Raw genomic sequence first — 14,594 nt, forward strand, 5'->3', positions numbered from 1 at the left:
TGAATAACAATGCAATGCATTTTGACAACTTCTTAAACTAGAAACTGTTTTTCGTGCGCCAACAACATCGTAATATTTTATCAAAATAATTTTGTTTCCAAATTTAATCATTTCTTAGTGTTTTCATATTATAAAAACTTCGCACGGAAGTGCAATTGAGTTGGATCGCTGAAATACCGGGATTATGACGTCAACATCTGCCTTAAATGTATTGATCGTGGAATGTTGCACCGAAATTTAACTTTTTGCGAAGGTTTAAAACAATCTCTGTTTCTGTAAATCTTCGAGGAAACTGAATAGGCTTTCTGGCAATGGGGATGAGATCTTCAAAGTCAATTTGAGTAGAAAAACAATAACATTTGTGTAAATTTGACGATAAATGTTGGGTTTACATATTTTTTCTCATAGCTCTTAAGTTTTTTGCCATAATCGTTCTTTTAAGTGTGGTTATCATACTTGTGAAACATCTTAGATGTCTGTTCATCTTGTTTGCATCGTATATCATCAATATTTTTCAGCTGTGAATGGTTTTGCAATCATATTCACAAAAACAAGTCATTTCAATTACAGTGACCCAATGTCACCCCCTCTATGGGGTGAGATTGGGTCATTTTTCATTCACTTGTAGCGCCGCAGTTAATAAATATTTTTCTATAATTTTTTTGACAGTTGTTAAAATGTTATCAAATTACATACACACTAAATTTCAAGTTTATTGGAATGTAATTGCGAAAGTTATTTAATAAATAAATCGTACATATCCTTTTTTGACCCATTCTCACCCTAGCGATGGGCGATTTTGAATCGATGTTCCAAAAATCGATTTTTTCGTTCCGATTAATCGATTTTTTAAATCGATGTTGAGAGTACTCAATATCAAACGAATCGATTTTTTTCATTCGATTTTTTCTTTCGATTCAAAACAATGAAATTGATCAGAATTTTTTTATGAGTTGATAAACCATAAACCTCATTATGAATCAGCCTTAAAGTGTTTAATATATTTTTTTGATTTCAAACGTTACCCATTGAAGGAATTTGAAAATCACATGCAAATGCATTTGTTCTCATTTTGAAAGCATGTTTTTTGTAAATTTTCATATTAGCTTGAAAATCGAATCGATTCAAAAACATCGATTCAAATGATTCGATTAAATCGGTGAATCGATTCGACATATCAATTTTGAATCGATTCAGTAATATCGATGTTCTGGTCAACTTTGCCCAACGCTATCTCACCCCCAACGACGGTATCTTTAGAAAAATACGCAACAAAATCGTTGGAGGAAATCTTGGAGATATTCAAAAAGAAATTCTGAGTGAAACAACTCCCAGAACCCTTGTAAGTTTCCCTGTAGGAATTCTTAAAAGAAAATCTGTAAGATTCCTGCTATCCATAAAAGCATAACTATTACATATGGATTTTCTTACCAGCACCTTTTCCTTTTGCAACTTTCATTTTTCTGTATACAATTTGCTACGCATATAAAAATTAACACACTTCGTTTGATAATGTTGTGAGAAAAAATGGAGTTAGTCCCATATTGAAAAATAAAGGCATTACAGTATTTATATCCCATTTGTTTTCGAATCAATAGAAGCAATGTAAGTTATCTATGCGGTGGTGCTAAATGAACATAGCATGCAGAAATGTACTGGAGAATATTGTATATTTGTATAAGAAGACAAACTTAAAATTTCGAGCGCTGTTTTCTCAATGCCTACTTTTTTCTTATGGGACAGCTATGCCCTAGACAAACAGACGTAACACAAAATTCTACAAATTTCATCGCCCAGTTTAGACCGTCATCATCTAGTGAGCATGTTGCACGAAAAGGTGTTTCGTGCAACAAGACCGGCAGATGGCGGTAGTGTGAAACGTCAAACGCAAAGAAAAACGATGCGCGTGCCTCTGGTTGTGAGATTTGTAACATAGCAAATTTGAAATGATCGTTAAATGCGTGGTCGATGGAAATTTCGTCAGTGTTACGTCTGTTTGTCTATGGTTATGCTTTTATGGGCAGTGTAGTAGAATGCAAAAAAGCTTGTTTTTTATACTTGCATAAATGGAAGATTTCTCCTGATTGGAAACTCAACTCAACTCTGCGTCTTCTTATTAACAGAAAATCGAAACATTGCAATCTCGTGAGAACAAGATTAAATGCTTCAAACAAGTTGTCAGGCCAGACTTTAGTTATACCAACTTGGGATGCTAGTGTTGCCTAACACAGAATACCTACATATGATACATATGATAAATTAATAAAGTATTAGAAATGATACTAATAAAGGAATTAGATAAACAAAAAAAAACTCCGAATTTATTACAGAAAAACAGGAAGTAACTTACAAACAAAGCCAATTAAGACTGTTATAGGCATCTGCATCCGCATTTTCCGTTAATGTCACGTTGCTGCATCCTTCGGCCACCTGTTGTGGTGCATTTTCGCGCGCCCAGCTGATATTCCCGGCGGGCGATTGTTCCGTTCCGGCTTGGTGGCCAGTGCGCACACTCGGCACCAAAAACGAAGATCGTTCCCACATTCGGCACGCTCGATGCCTATTTCGGGTCCGCCTGGGGCACTTTTATCAGTTTGGTAGCCGCGTAAAAGTTTTTAAAACTGAGCACCACAAAACATTACTCTCAAGATTGTTTTAGTCTTCGACGGGAGTTGGTTTAGACAAGTAATAGCCTCTTCCTTTGCTCTGATCGTAGTAGGCCCAAACGGACAATAGAGCGCCTACTGTGTGTTTGTCGTTTTTTGGGTGTTACCGTACAGGAGAAAGCATTTCAGTGCATGTTTCATCTCGTTGGCGGTTGAAATCGCTGAAATCGTTGGACTTGTTTGTGCAAATTTTAAGAACAATTCAAAACTGTTGAGTGAAAAAGTGCTTGAACTCTTCATAAGCCTAAAGCAATCGTAGTTCTAACAGTAATAACAATATTGAACAGTGTTGCAAACTTCAACTTCCGTTGCTGACTGGATACCACCTAATGGATCAATTTGAATCAAATCGAAAAAAGTTTCAATATTGTTGCTGCTATCAGAAGACTTTGAATTATGTGTTGTAACAGTGTTGATTTTGTGTGCAATAAATAAACGAAGATAGAGAGTGTTCCAAGTTTAATAGAATTTTTTCTCGTTCTCTTCGCAGTTAGTTCAAGTAGAACCTAAATTAATACCAAAATCAAAATGAGTTACCCATGGGAAAAGCGCGTCGAATTCATCGTCGGCCACATGTACGGTATGTATCATTTTTAAAGTGAACTGTAAAACAATTTATGAAATAATATGTTAAAATGACATGGAAGTTTTAAACGCGTTACGCCAATGGATATTGTATATGAAAATTAAAATTATAACGACTGAAGAACAAAGTAGGCACACGTGATTTTGAAACCTATGAAAACTTGATGTACAGTGCTACCAGATAGATACGCATATAAAAATCTAAAAGCCACACGAGCCAATTATGATGCAAGGCCTAGTGTTATCGCGTGTGTATGAGTACAAGTACTTTCTCTGGTGCATCTTCATCATCCTCATCATTATGGGACATCGCAGGATCCCAGGTCGCGAAGTACTATTTATAAAAGTAGCAAAAGACAATTACGGCTGCTTCATAATTCGTTACGGAATTCTTCACCAGGCTGGCGCGGTCAGTTAACACGTCGACCGTTTGTAATTAAAACTCGAAGCGTGAGAAGAATGCCGCCTGGGGATTTTCAACTGTATAAAACCAAGGAGGTACCTGGTTACAATTTATAGGTTTACGGCTCTGACCTTCTTCCTTGTTATATTTTTTTTTGTTCAAGAGTGGGTGGCGAAGAAATTGCAGTGCCGTTTAGCCTTTATTGTGCAGAAGTTACGACCAGTGCGCCGTAAATCAATCGATGAACTCTTGACATGAATGAGTTTGTCGCGTGCTCGTTGCCAGCTAATGGGATACGGAGGCATAGTCAATTTTTATGCAATTTATTTGGGCAGAGGCAAACATGTTGTTCAAAAGTTGGCACATTTTGCCATTACAGAATATGTTGAAACTTGTAGTTGGCCATGAAATTTTTGGCACGATTTGATAAATTTGAGATATGAGCAATAAACGTTGATTTATAATTGCAATAATTTGAACTGACTTTGAACTGTCAAATTATTTGTTTATCAACAGAAAATCCATCATACGAAACTTAATAGATATTTTATTATGCAAGCCTTTGTAAACTTCTTTCATTTAGAATAAATAAATGGAAATTATGTTACAATCACCTACAATTAATTTTTATGATTTAGAAACAATGACTTTAAATGTGGATTTTACTGTGGGAATTTTTTTCAGAAATATCTCAAAAGAGCCCTATACATATTTTCTGTTGATTTTCTTCAGGAATTACACTCGGAATTCCTTAGGATTTGTTTCGGGATACTATCAATGTTTTTCAGAAATTAAATCAAGATTACTTTCCAAACTCCATTCACCTTTTTTCTCATCATTTTTGGTCCTCAAGATACTTCTTTAGACATAATTCCTGATGATTTTTCATGGCATTTGGCATGAATATTCCTTGATTCTAAAACGTATAGAGAAACTTAGTTTTCAAATCGAAAGAGGGCAAAATTTTATTCGATGATCGCTTATAAAGCATGCATGGAATACTAAAGACATTGAATGCCATCACAAAGCCATGTTTGAAAAAGCTCTGAAGAAATTCTTGTAGAATCCCTACGAAGGGCAGAGTGCTCAAAAATGTTTCTAGTGAAATTCCTGGTTGAATTCTTAAAAAAAAAACTAGTTAGATAACTCCTATAGACATTCTAAGATAACCTTAGCAATTCTGTTAGGTAATAGGGTCCAAAAATGTTTGATAAAGTTTTAAATCCTTGTTTTTATTATATGAACTGATAGAGCGTGATCCTGCTACTACTCTGGCGAATTTTCCCGCTAAATAACGGCTATTTAAACTTTAACGTTCACTTATCGACATCGACACGATCGACAATTAACGCCACAGGGGCTTTAATTTTTAACACTAGGGTTGTTCCTAATTGACATTTCGGAAGAGACACGGACAACAAAATATACTTAAAATTTGGGTTTAAAACAAAGTATGTGACAAAATCTCAAAAATCGGTTTTTAGACTAAATTAGGACTGTAGGTTCCTATTAAAGAAATTTCTATTTTTTTTTAATCCGTGAGACTTACAAGTATCTTTATACAGATTTTTTTATGAGCCCCGGAATGCATTTTATCAAGAAATATGTGATAAAATGCGAAGAAAAAGGGTTTTGGTAGATGGGATAATCCGTAAAGAAATATCAGAAAAAAAATAGAAAATAATATCCTGGTATATTACGGAAGTAAAACTAGAAATAATTTTAACAAGAAGTAAATGTAGAAAGAAACACCTTAAGGTGCAATCTCAGACGAATACTTGATGAAATCCCTATAAATACACCAATATGTTTAAGCTTGAATTTTTGGAAAAAAAATATCAAACAATTTCTATTGTTAAAAAAAAAATCCATCTAGATTCTATAGAATAATTTTTGAAGTAGTTTTGAGACAAATTCTCGGGGTAATGCATGAATGAACTTCTAGAAGGATCCAGAGGCATTCCCAAAAAATATCTCTAAGCAAGTATTGTTGAGGACTTGCTAGAAGAATTCTTGGATTGGTTATTGCAGGAACTTCTTGAAAAATCTTAGGAAAATATCTAGAGGAATATAAAATGAATTCTACCTGGGAGAAATTCGATGATATCCGACTATTTCTGGTACGATCTTTTTCAGAAAACGAATTGATTGATGGACTTCAAAATATCTCCAAGCAACCTACCATGACACAATTATTTTATAATTGTGAATGCGGGAGTCAATTGGAAACTTTAAGCAAAAAAATAATAATTCCAGTAGCGATTTTTTCATTCATTTTTTCCTGTCCCTCTCAGATTACTCCCATGAATATACACAGTTGATAACTTGAACAATCTTTCTTGTGACTAGAGAAACAATATAACGCCAACATGATTTCTGGTGAAGAACTTGCAGCTAATTTGTAGTTCAAAAGAAATCTCTCAAGAAATTTTCCTACCCAAATCACCAGAGTACTGCAATGAGAAACAAACAGCAAATCTCCAACCTAATTTCCCACGCATCAAGATAAACCAAGAATTTACTTTTATCAATGCGGGCTTTGAGCCAAACATGCTATTCGTTCAATGAATTTCTCCAAATGAGTCAAAAAACATTTTTACAGCGAAGTCCATTTGGAATGGCATTTCTTCTCAATTAGGGATTTCAATTGAAAAAGAAAGTCTTGGCCAATTTAGAAAACTAATTTCCCACGCATCGAAGGCCAAAACATTTCTTTTTTAACTGTATGCTTATGCTGAATCGCGAAACTTTACCGCGTTGAAAGTAGATCGCAGTAAACTGGTCGCTCATGCTACAAGCCACAATCGACCATGCGCCTCCTTTGTTTTTGCCAAACGGACAACGCTGTCATCAAAGCCAACATACCCATTAGCCATTCAAAGAAACTCATCCAAATGTACAACTAATTAAACACTTTCGAGCCTGAGAAGTGGCCTGCTTCGTTATTTGATATCCCCCCACTCTAATCAGTGTAGCAAATAACTGCTCGTCTCGCAACCTGTAGATTTTGTGCAACCATCGTCCGTCAGATGCACTCAAGAAAATTCCATCTGCACTTTCCAGCGGTTTGCCTCCGAGCCATTAGAGACGTGCTTTTCCCGTGCCTGTTTGCCGGTCTGGCCGCCCTGGGGCTATTAGCAAATGCTGATCGAATTCCTGGCAACTAATCCCCATTTTGCAGAGGTTGATTCATTTGTTTGCTCCATCTCATCAGCGATGCTGCACAACGGCCAGGCTAGGTGAAAATTAACATCAACAGTAGTGGCAAGAATAAGCAACCGACCGAAAGCGGTTCTCGAAGAGGCAATTTGTTCTCAAGTGGAAACAAAATTGGATGGGTATTTGCTGTTTGAATCGTTATTACGTTGCGTTGGCTTGCTTTGATGGGTGGTGGTGGTGTGGAGGCTGTGAACCGTTCACGGAAAATTGCGAATTAAATTATCACAATGAGGATTTTTTTTCTGTTTTAGAAAGACAAGCATGGGCGAGTTTCAAGAAGTCGAAGATTAGGCCCGAAAGATAATAATATCAAACCGGAGGTTCAAGCGCAAAAAATGATGGTTATTGCCTTCTGGGATACTTGAAGGTTAATTTATTTATTTTATTTTATTTATTTAACCAAACCTTGTTCTTGATTATCTTTTACAAATCCCTTCATGATTTTCTTCATTTGGCTCCTGAAAGCTGATTTCATGTGAAAAGAAGCTGTGCTTAAAACGCGATTCGCTCCCAAAACCTCAATTCGACCGCTGGGGTGTGCTGCTGTCGTCATGATTATGGTTTCCCAAAGCAATGTCGAACCCTGGGAGGGAGGCATAGATACTACACACGAAATATGAAACAACACTTTTTGCAATTTCTCATCGTAATAGGCTGTTTTCCATCACGCTAATCTGTCATCAAACGGCCTACTTTCCTGCACTGAAGTATACAGTGCGGGAATAGTCATTACCTAACTGAAACCAGTGCTGTAATGATTCATTACGCAACGCTTTCTCATTACGCAACTGTTTTGAGTTGCGTAATGAATCATAACACAACAATTTCTCAGAAATTGTAAAATAATGGTGAATGCATTCCGATATAATTTCTGATACCCTCAAGTGGTCTTCTACGAAATTGCAAAAAATGTTGTACGTAACTCGTTGCAGAACTCGATTTTTACAGCACTCGTGGTAATTATCCTACTCGGCAAGCCTCGTAGGATAAATTTACGACTCGTGCTGTAAAAATCATCATTCTGCAACTTGTTCCGTAAACTACTATTTCCAAACTGCAAGATAACTCCAGTTCACCAACGACAATCAAGGCAAGCTTGAGGAAAAATAGCTGGTTTTCTTTTGTTGTGCACCTTCGATCTTTCCGTACAAACATGAAAAAATGGCCAAAGTTTTCTGTGCGTTTTATTTTTATTGTTATTGGAAAAGAGTAAAATAGTGCTTTATATTCCATCAAAATAAAGGTGCAGAAATTGATTATCAACCGATTGTTGTCAACTTTGATTAAATGCAAAACTATGTTTTAATGAACTACGCGCTTTAACTATGTTTGTTCACTCTTTAAGATCTGGGCTCACAGTGACAGTTCGTGACAGCGAAATCTCGACTCACCTTGACGTTCAGAAATTTTGTATCGGTTTCTCCCTCCCAGGTCAAACCCATTCATGATTTCAAAACACTTGAAACGAAATACTTGTTTTACCCGCTTAAGTGAAGTAATGTATGGAACTTATTGAGATCCACAGGTAGAGAATTCATTTCTACACTCGATAGTATTTTTGGGGGCAGCGAAAAATATTCCGAAACGTGTTTTATTTGAGCGCAAAAATCGTTCAGGCGAAAGTGCCCATGAAACTAACCTGAGTCTTCCGAAAATTTCGTAAGGCTTGTCACGCTTGGCTCGACCCCCTCCCCCCCTTGGAGCGTGACGTAATTTGTGCATGACCCCTTATATGTAAGTAGTAGAATAATATGAAAAACAAACAAATGTAGAACATAGAAAATGGATATTTCTACCTTTTCCATCCAGCTTTTTCACTGTCAACAGCCTTTTATCAGGAAAATAAAATATATTATATTATATATACCCTACAGAGGCATGTGATGAATGCGTAAAATATCAAATCTATCATCCTCTAAATGGTTGAGCTTCCAAAGTATAGATGGCTAACAGTATGTTGCGTTTTGCGCTTGGAGACCTATATGTGACCAGAAATTTTTGTGATCATTTTTCAAGGCTCACCAAGGTGTTTGAAATTTTCTCGCAGTGTGCCATCACAACGGCAACATTCACAAAGATACCTGGCTACTATGTTTTTCTGCATATATCCAGTGAGGCCAGTAGAGAAGCTCAACTGTTGTAGCCAAAAAGTTTCAACTCAGACAAAAATTAATTACTAATTACTGAGGCGTCCGATTTAAAAACAGTCTTAGGCAAAGTTGTATCTTGTAAATGCCTCTGACAGTACCAGCACCATACAAGCCCTCAAGGAAACGTGGTTAAACACTGTGATTGATTGAATGAATTGCTTGTTTTTCCCATAGTAATTCTTACACAAACTTTGAAGGGCTTGAGCAGTCTCAATTTTCATACGAATGAGTTCAAATTTGTGGAGGACACTCAGAATTTGATTTAGAATCTAATGAGCGGTGTAGAGCAAAAACGATTTTTTGAATCACATCATATGGTAACCCAGTAAACACAAAATCGTAAACGATAGTATTTAAGAGTTCAAAAGTGGAGGCGGTATATGACATGTGCCATAAGGCTGCATGTGAAATATACGTATATCACCTTTTCATTAATTTAATGAATGACATTTTATTAATCGAAAACAAAATGTAACGATAAACAATTATTTTAATGCTCGAACTCTGAGCAGAATCGAAAAGTAGGTTTGAGATTTGATCAGGATCAGAAGAGAATCAAAAAGTAGATTTGAGTTTTTGTACCTTTAGCTCCGCCCACAGATATACATGTTTTGACTACCACTTGACTAGTCTTCTTCAGCATCATTAATCAAACCTAACCTAAAGAAATAGCTTATGAATTGTTCTAGATATTCTAACATAGATTTCTTCGTGAACAAGGAATTATATACCTTCATGTATCTGTCTATTAATTCAACTATTAACACCACTGATTTCCCTCACGGATTCTTTATATAATTCCTCCAGATATTATTCCTCTCTAAATTTGCTTTAACAAAGGATTATTTCATAATAAGAGTATTTTCAAATATGCCTTCCAAAGATTTTCGAGATATATTTTCAGTAATTCCTCTACATATTTCTTCTGATAACTTTTCTGGGGTTCTCCCGTAAAGTGCTCCAAAAAGTCTACTAATAATCACTGCCCACTTTTCTGAGGAATATCTTAAAATATTCTTGACGAAATGTTACCTAAGATAGCTGGAAACAAGATCCTGTAGAATTTTTTTTACCAGGAAGAAACTATTTCAGGATTTTTAAGTGCTGAAATCGCCTAAGGCAAAAAATTACTATGATGAAATTTATAATAATTTTTCAGGAGTTTCTCCAGAGACGTCTCTGGTTTCTCTAAGTAAAACTCTAAAATACAAAACATTATTTTACTAGAATATTTAACAGAGACTACAGACTTTTATTCAAGAATTCAATAAGATATAACTTTGAAGATTCTGCTGTCACAAACTGTCACTGTGAGCCCAGATCTTAAGGAATGGACAAACATGAAAAAAGCGCGTAATTGATCAAAACATATTTTTGCATTTCAATAAAGTTGACAACAATCGGTTGAAAATAAATTCCTGCACACCCAAAAGCAAAGCCACGATAGCACCTTTTAATTTGAATGAATATAAAGTACTGAAACACGCATCTTTTTACTCTTTTCCGATCAAAATTAAAATTAAATACACATAAAACAATGGCCCTTTTTCCAAGTTTGTCCAGAAAGATCGCAGGTACACATCAAAAGAAAACTAGCGATTTTTCCCAAGCCTGCCTTGATTGTCGTTGGTGTGCGGAAGTTATCTTACAATTTGGAGTGTTGTTCAATATTTCGTGTCTATTATCTGTGCCTCCCTCCCAGCTAATTACCATCACTGAACTGAAACTTGGAAATACATCCTCAGCATGCCTTGACGAACCGTTAAATTTCATTGTTCCATTTTGCTTCCAACCACATGAAAATTTTGTTTGGATTTGCGGGAATAATCTTAATTCGTTATTGTTATGTTTAATAATGAAGAACTCTTTATTTTATTTTAGGCTTAAATCAGTTGGTTGATCACACCTCCCAACAACTTGAAGGAAAAATATTCATAACGACCTAAACATTCGACTTCGCACCCCCAGTTGAGCACGGTTTTAACTCTGGGTAATATTATTACAAAATCCTGGGAGATGTTTTCACAAAAATTTATGCAAATTGCACAATAGCAGAGATTGCAATATTCACCAAAATTTCATTCAATTTTCAAGACAACAATCTCTTGACTGATTTTCATACGATTTCTGGAAGTGTAGTACCGTATTATATTGTATCAACAATTTGGCCTGCAGTTCAAAAAGGTGTTGCGGACATGAGCTAGATGAAACCTTAAAAAAAAGTTGAACAGGTTTTGATGATGGCGTCCCTCTACGGCTAATTTATACATGCATTTCGTTTTTGTTGTTCTTCACCATAACTATAAAACTTTTTGTTGGTATAAAAGCTCGCGACGAACAAGTTTCGCCCGCACCTACACCGAAACGTAGAAAAGTAGATGGAATAGGTGTTTTAGCTGCTTTTCTAGGCTGAAACAGCCGAAAACCGTTAAAAATATTAGTGAGTAAGTCGAAAGCAAACCACAAAGAAGATTTTTTAAATTTTCCTAATATTTGACCTGAAATTCTACTAGCAATACTATCAAGCATTGCTCTGAAGGCTACGCAAGAAATTTCTTCAGAAGGTTTTGTAAATATTTCCACTTGAATTCCACTCCACGAATTACTCCAGAGACTTCTCGAATGGGGACCGGTGTATTTTATGTGGATCATTGAGAGTAAGATTAGACCCAGTGAATAAAAAATCAATTTATTTCTTATTTTCTACGAAAAAGATTATCAGAATTCCTTATTTTATTGTCAGATTGATTCATAATTGGAATGATAAGTATTTTTATTAGACAAGATTTTTTTTAATAATACAGCATGATTTGCATTGAAATTTTGCATTCGATTTCGATACACGTTTATTAACTTATTTTGAATCACATAATAATGCTTAAATAATGGAAAGTGGAGTTGGAAAGATTGAGAATCGCTCCATGGGATTTTCGAAATGTAACAGGAACATGACTAGAATCAAAGTCAACGTGAGTAACCAGTTGGCTACAAAGGTGACTAAAGACGGTTAAGACCAAATCAATTCTAGAAAAGGAAAAACAAGTAGGGCTTTCAAGGTATTGAATTAACAAATGTCCTGAAGTATGTTTGAAGCAAATTAACTTGCTGCCCAGAGCATTAAAAAGGTAAATATGCAGCTATGAAAGTATATTTACCAAGCTGTGCTTCAACAGAAACACCCAAATATTTGTTTTCAAATGACGCCTATGAATGATGATAGCAACTCTACTACTTCTCCATACAGGTGATCATTACGATAAACAAAAAAGTTCGGATCTCTTTTGAGGTTAGACCCAGGTTTCAGATAAGTTTCAGTAATAACTGCTATATGAATGTTATTTTCTAATAGAAATCTGAACAGCTCGTCCTCTTAACGTATCTTAACCATTAAATGAGCATTCAAATTTGAAATACTCAAAAGCATATTTAGATCTTTTAGAGAAACGTAATCCAATTACAATTTTATTTGTAAGTCAATCTGTACTTTAAGAAAGTAAGCAAGCTGCCAAGTCAAATTGATGTTTAATTCACGGTGTGGCTCCGCCAGGAGCAACCGTGGGAAAAATTAAATATGCGTCGTCTTCTCCAAGAAAAGACCGCTAAAAGTGAGTACCTAAAAGATAGCTAGGCAGAAAGTGAAACCAAATTGATTGCTGTTGTTCCACCGTTTCGAGTCTGTAATCTGATGGGTGGAATTTTCCTCAGCTACTTAGCCATCCCTGACTCAACGCGGATTGAACCGAGAAAAGAAGGAGAGGGGGTGTGCCCAGATCGCTTTATCATAAATTCACAAGTCTAGATGTCAAACCTCGAAATTCGTAGAACGCATTTACTTATAAACTGAACGTGTATTTTCTGTCCCCATTGAGAGCAGTTCGAGGAACAGATGAATCATTCATCAATTAATGGCCCCAAATGTATACAAATTCAAGCGGAGAACATAATTGTCGGATTGTTTATGGGAATCACTTCAGGCGATGCTCGTAATCGCTGTGGAAAAATTGGCCTAATATCACAATGTGCACACATACCCTTCAGCGTATGCTTGTTTAAATAAAAACTCAAAAAAGATTAAAGAACGAAATGTAATATGGGACATTGATCAGAGGATGGAAGGGTTTCGTTGGAAAATTCACGTTCCGCTGAATGCTTTACGATGGGAGGCGGGTCCTCAACTCATATTTCACATGAAAAATGGTGTGCAACTCTTGCTTTATACATTAAGTTACAAAGAAATTACGACACGAATGCGTGTCATGGACATTTCTGTAAATGATTTTCACGACAGATGCTTTGAAATCTTTCAATTGATCAACCGAAGGACCCGGACGGTTCCAACTTGAAGTGAATCCAGTATCGAAAAAAGTACGTATATGAATTTAAGTTACCGTATAACAGTTTGTTGGTATAGTTGGTATTCTCTTCTTGAAGACGCTTTGTGCGATAGAAAATCGCATAGTTCAAAATTTATGAGCAGAGAAAGGTATTCGGTTTATTGTCCGAAAGTTGGTGTCGTCAAAATCACTCCAATCCAAACCGTACCGAATGGAAAACTTACAGCATCAAAACAATTTCCCACGTTCTCTTGCATTCCTCGCTCATTATAGCTATCGAAGATAGAACGAAATTCCACTCACGTATTCAATCAGTGGAATTAAAACAATTTAATTTACACAGCTCGGGAAAACTTGTTCAGCACGAGAAGGATGAGAGTAAGCTGGATGACTGTAAGTACCTTTTTCAACTCAAAAGCAGTTGCGCCAACAATCACTACCAGTTGCCACCTGTGTATGTAGTATACATCATCTATTTAGCGTGAATTTTCAATCAGGAGCGGTAACCAATCTCTCACACTCATTGTTGACTGTCTTCACTTATCTTCGCAGGATTATCGGCGAATTGACGTAAAATGTACCGTAGCTAGTGGCTTATTTGACATGTTGTGAAAAAAAAACGATATTCTGGTAGATAGTTTACACTAATATAGCTTGTTCTGTGAGTAAATCTGAATCAGGAATGTGTCATTTATTGGTAGTCTTTAGATTACTCTATATAGCTTGATTGATTCAACCAATGGATCATTAAAATAACCAAAACGACCGCTATGGAAAGCATAGATAGCGCCACCGTAGCCTTGTGTGTTTGACAGAACAGCAATGCTGTCACAATGTTAAATCCCATATGCAGTGGCGCCATTGTTTTAATGCGGTGACCACTTGCAAAAACTACCTTCAATGATCCATTTTATTTACTTTTACTGCCGTGAATCGCAAGTCAGTTCCATATGTAAAAAGTAGGCATTGAGAAAAGTGTGAAGTTTCCGAAATTGTTTTCCATACGAATATTTAAAAAATCCCAGAGGATTGAACATGTTCATATCTTAATGAAACATTCACAATTTGCTTTTCACTACGATATCTTTCCGAGAAAAATATAAAGATAATCAAAAAACGGTTCATTTTTCTGATATATCTGAAGATTATATGTTATTTCTGAAGTTGTAACATTTTGATGAAAAAAAATCTGTCAATTTCCATGATTACAATTACGTGAACACGTTTTGGCGATAGC

The 14,594-nt window shown here is 35.8% G+C and overlaps 1 protein-coding gene across 1 annotated transcript in view; it reads left to right on the top strand.

Annotated features, from left to right (window-relative positions):
• Positions 1-2,577: 2,577 nt before the first annotated feature.
• Positions 2,578-14,594, top strand: part of LOC5571151 (sarcoplasmic calcium-binding protein 1) — a 60,089-nt gene continuing 48,072 nt past the window's right edge. Inside the window, exons 1-2 of the mRNA XM_001653412.2 lie at positions 2,578-2,685; positions 3,157-3,246. Coding sequence (XP_001653462.1) covers positions 3,195-3,246 — 52 coding nt within the window. The 5' untranslated portion in view covers positions 2,578-2,685; positions 3,157-3,194. The remainder of the gene's footprint in view (positions 2,686-3,156; positions 3,247-14,594) is intronic.

The sequence above is a fragment of the Aedes aegypti genome, chromosome 2 (assembly GCF_002204515.2).
Source record: "Aedes aegypti strain LVP_AGWG chromosome 2, AaegL5.0 Primary Assembly, whole genome shotgun sequence".
NCBI lineage: Eukaryota > Metazoa > Arthropoda > Insecta > Diptera > Culicidae > Aedes > Aedes aegypti.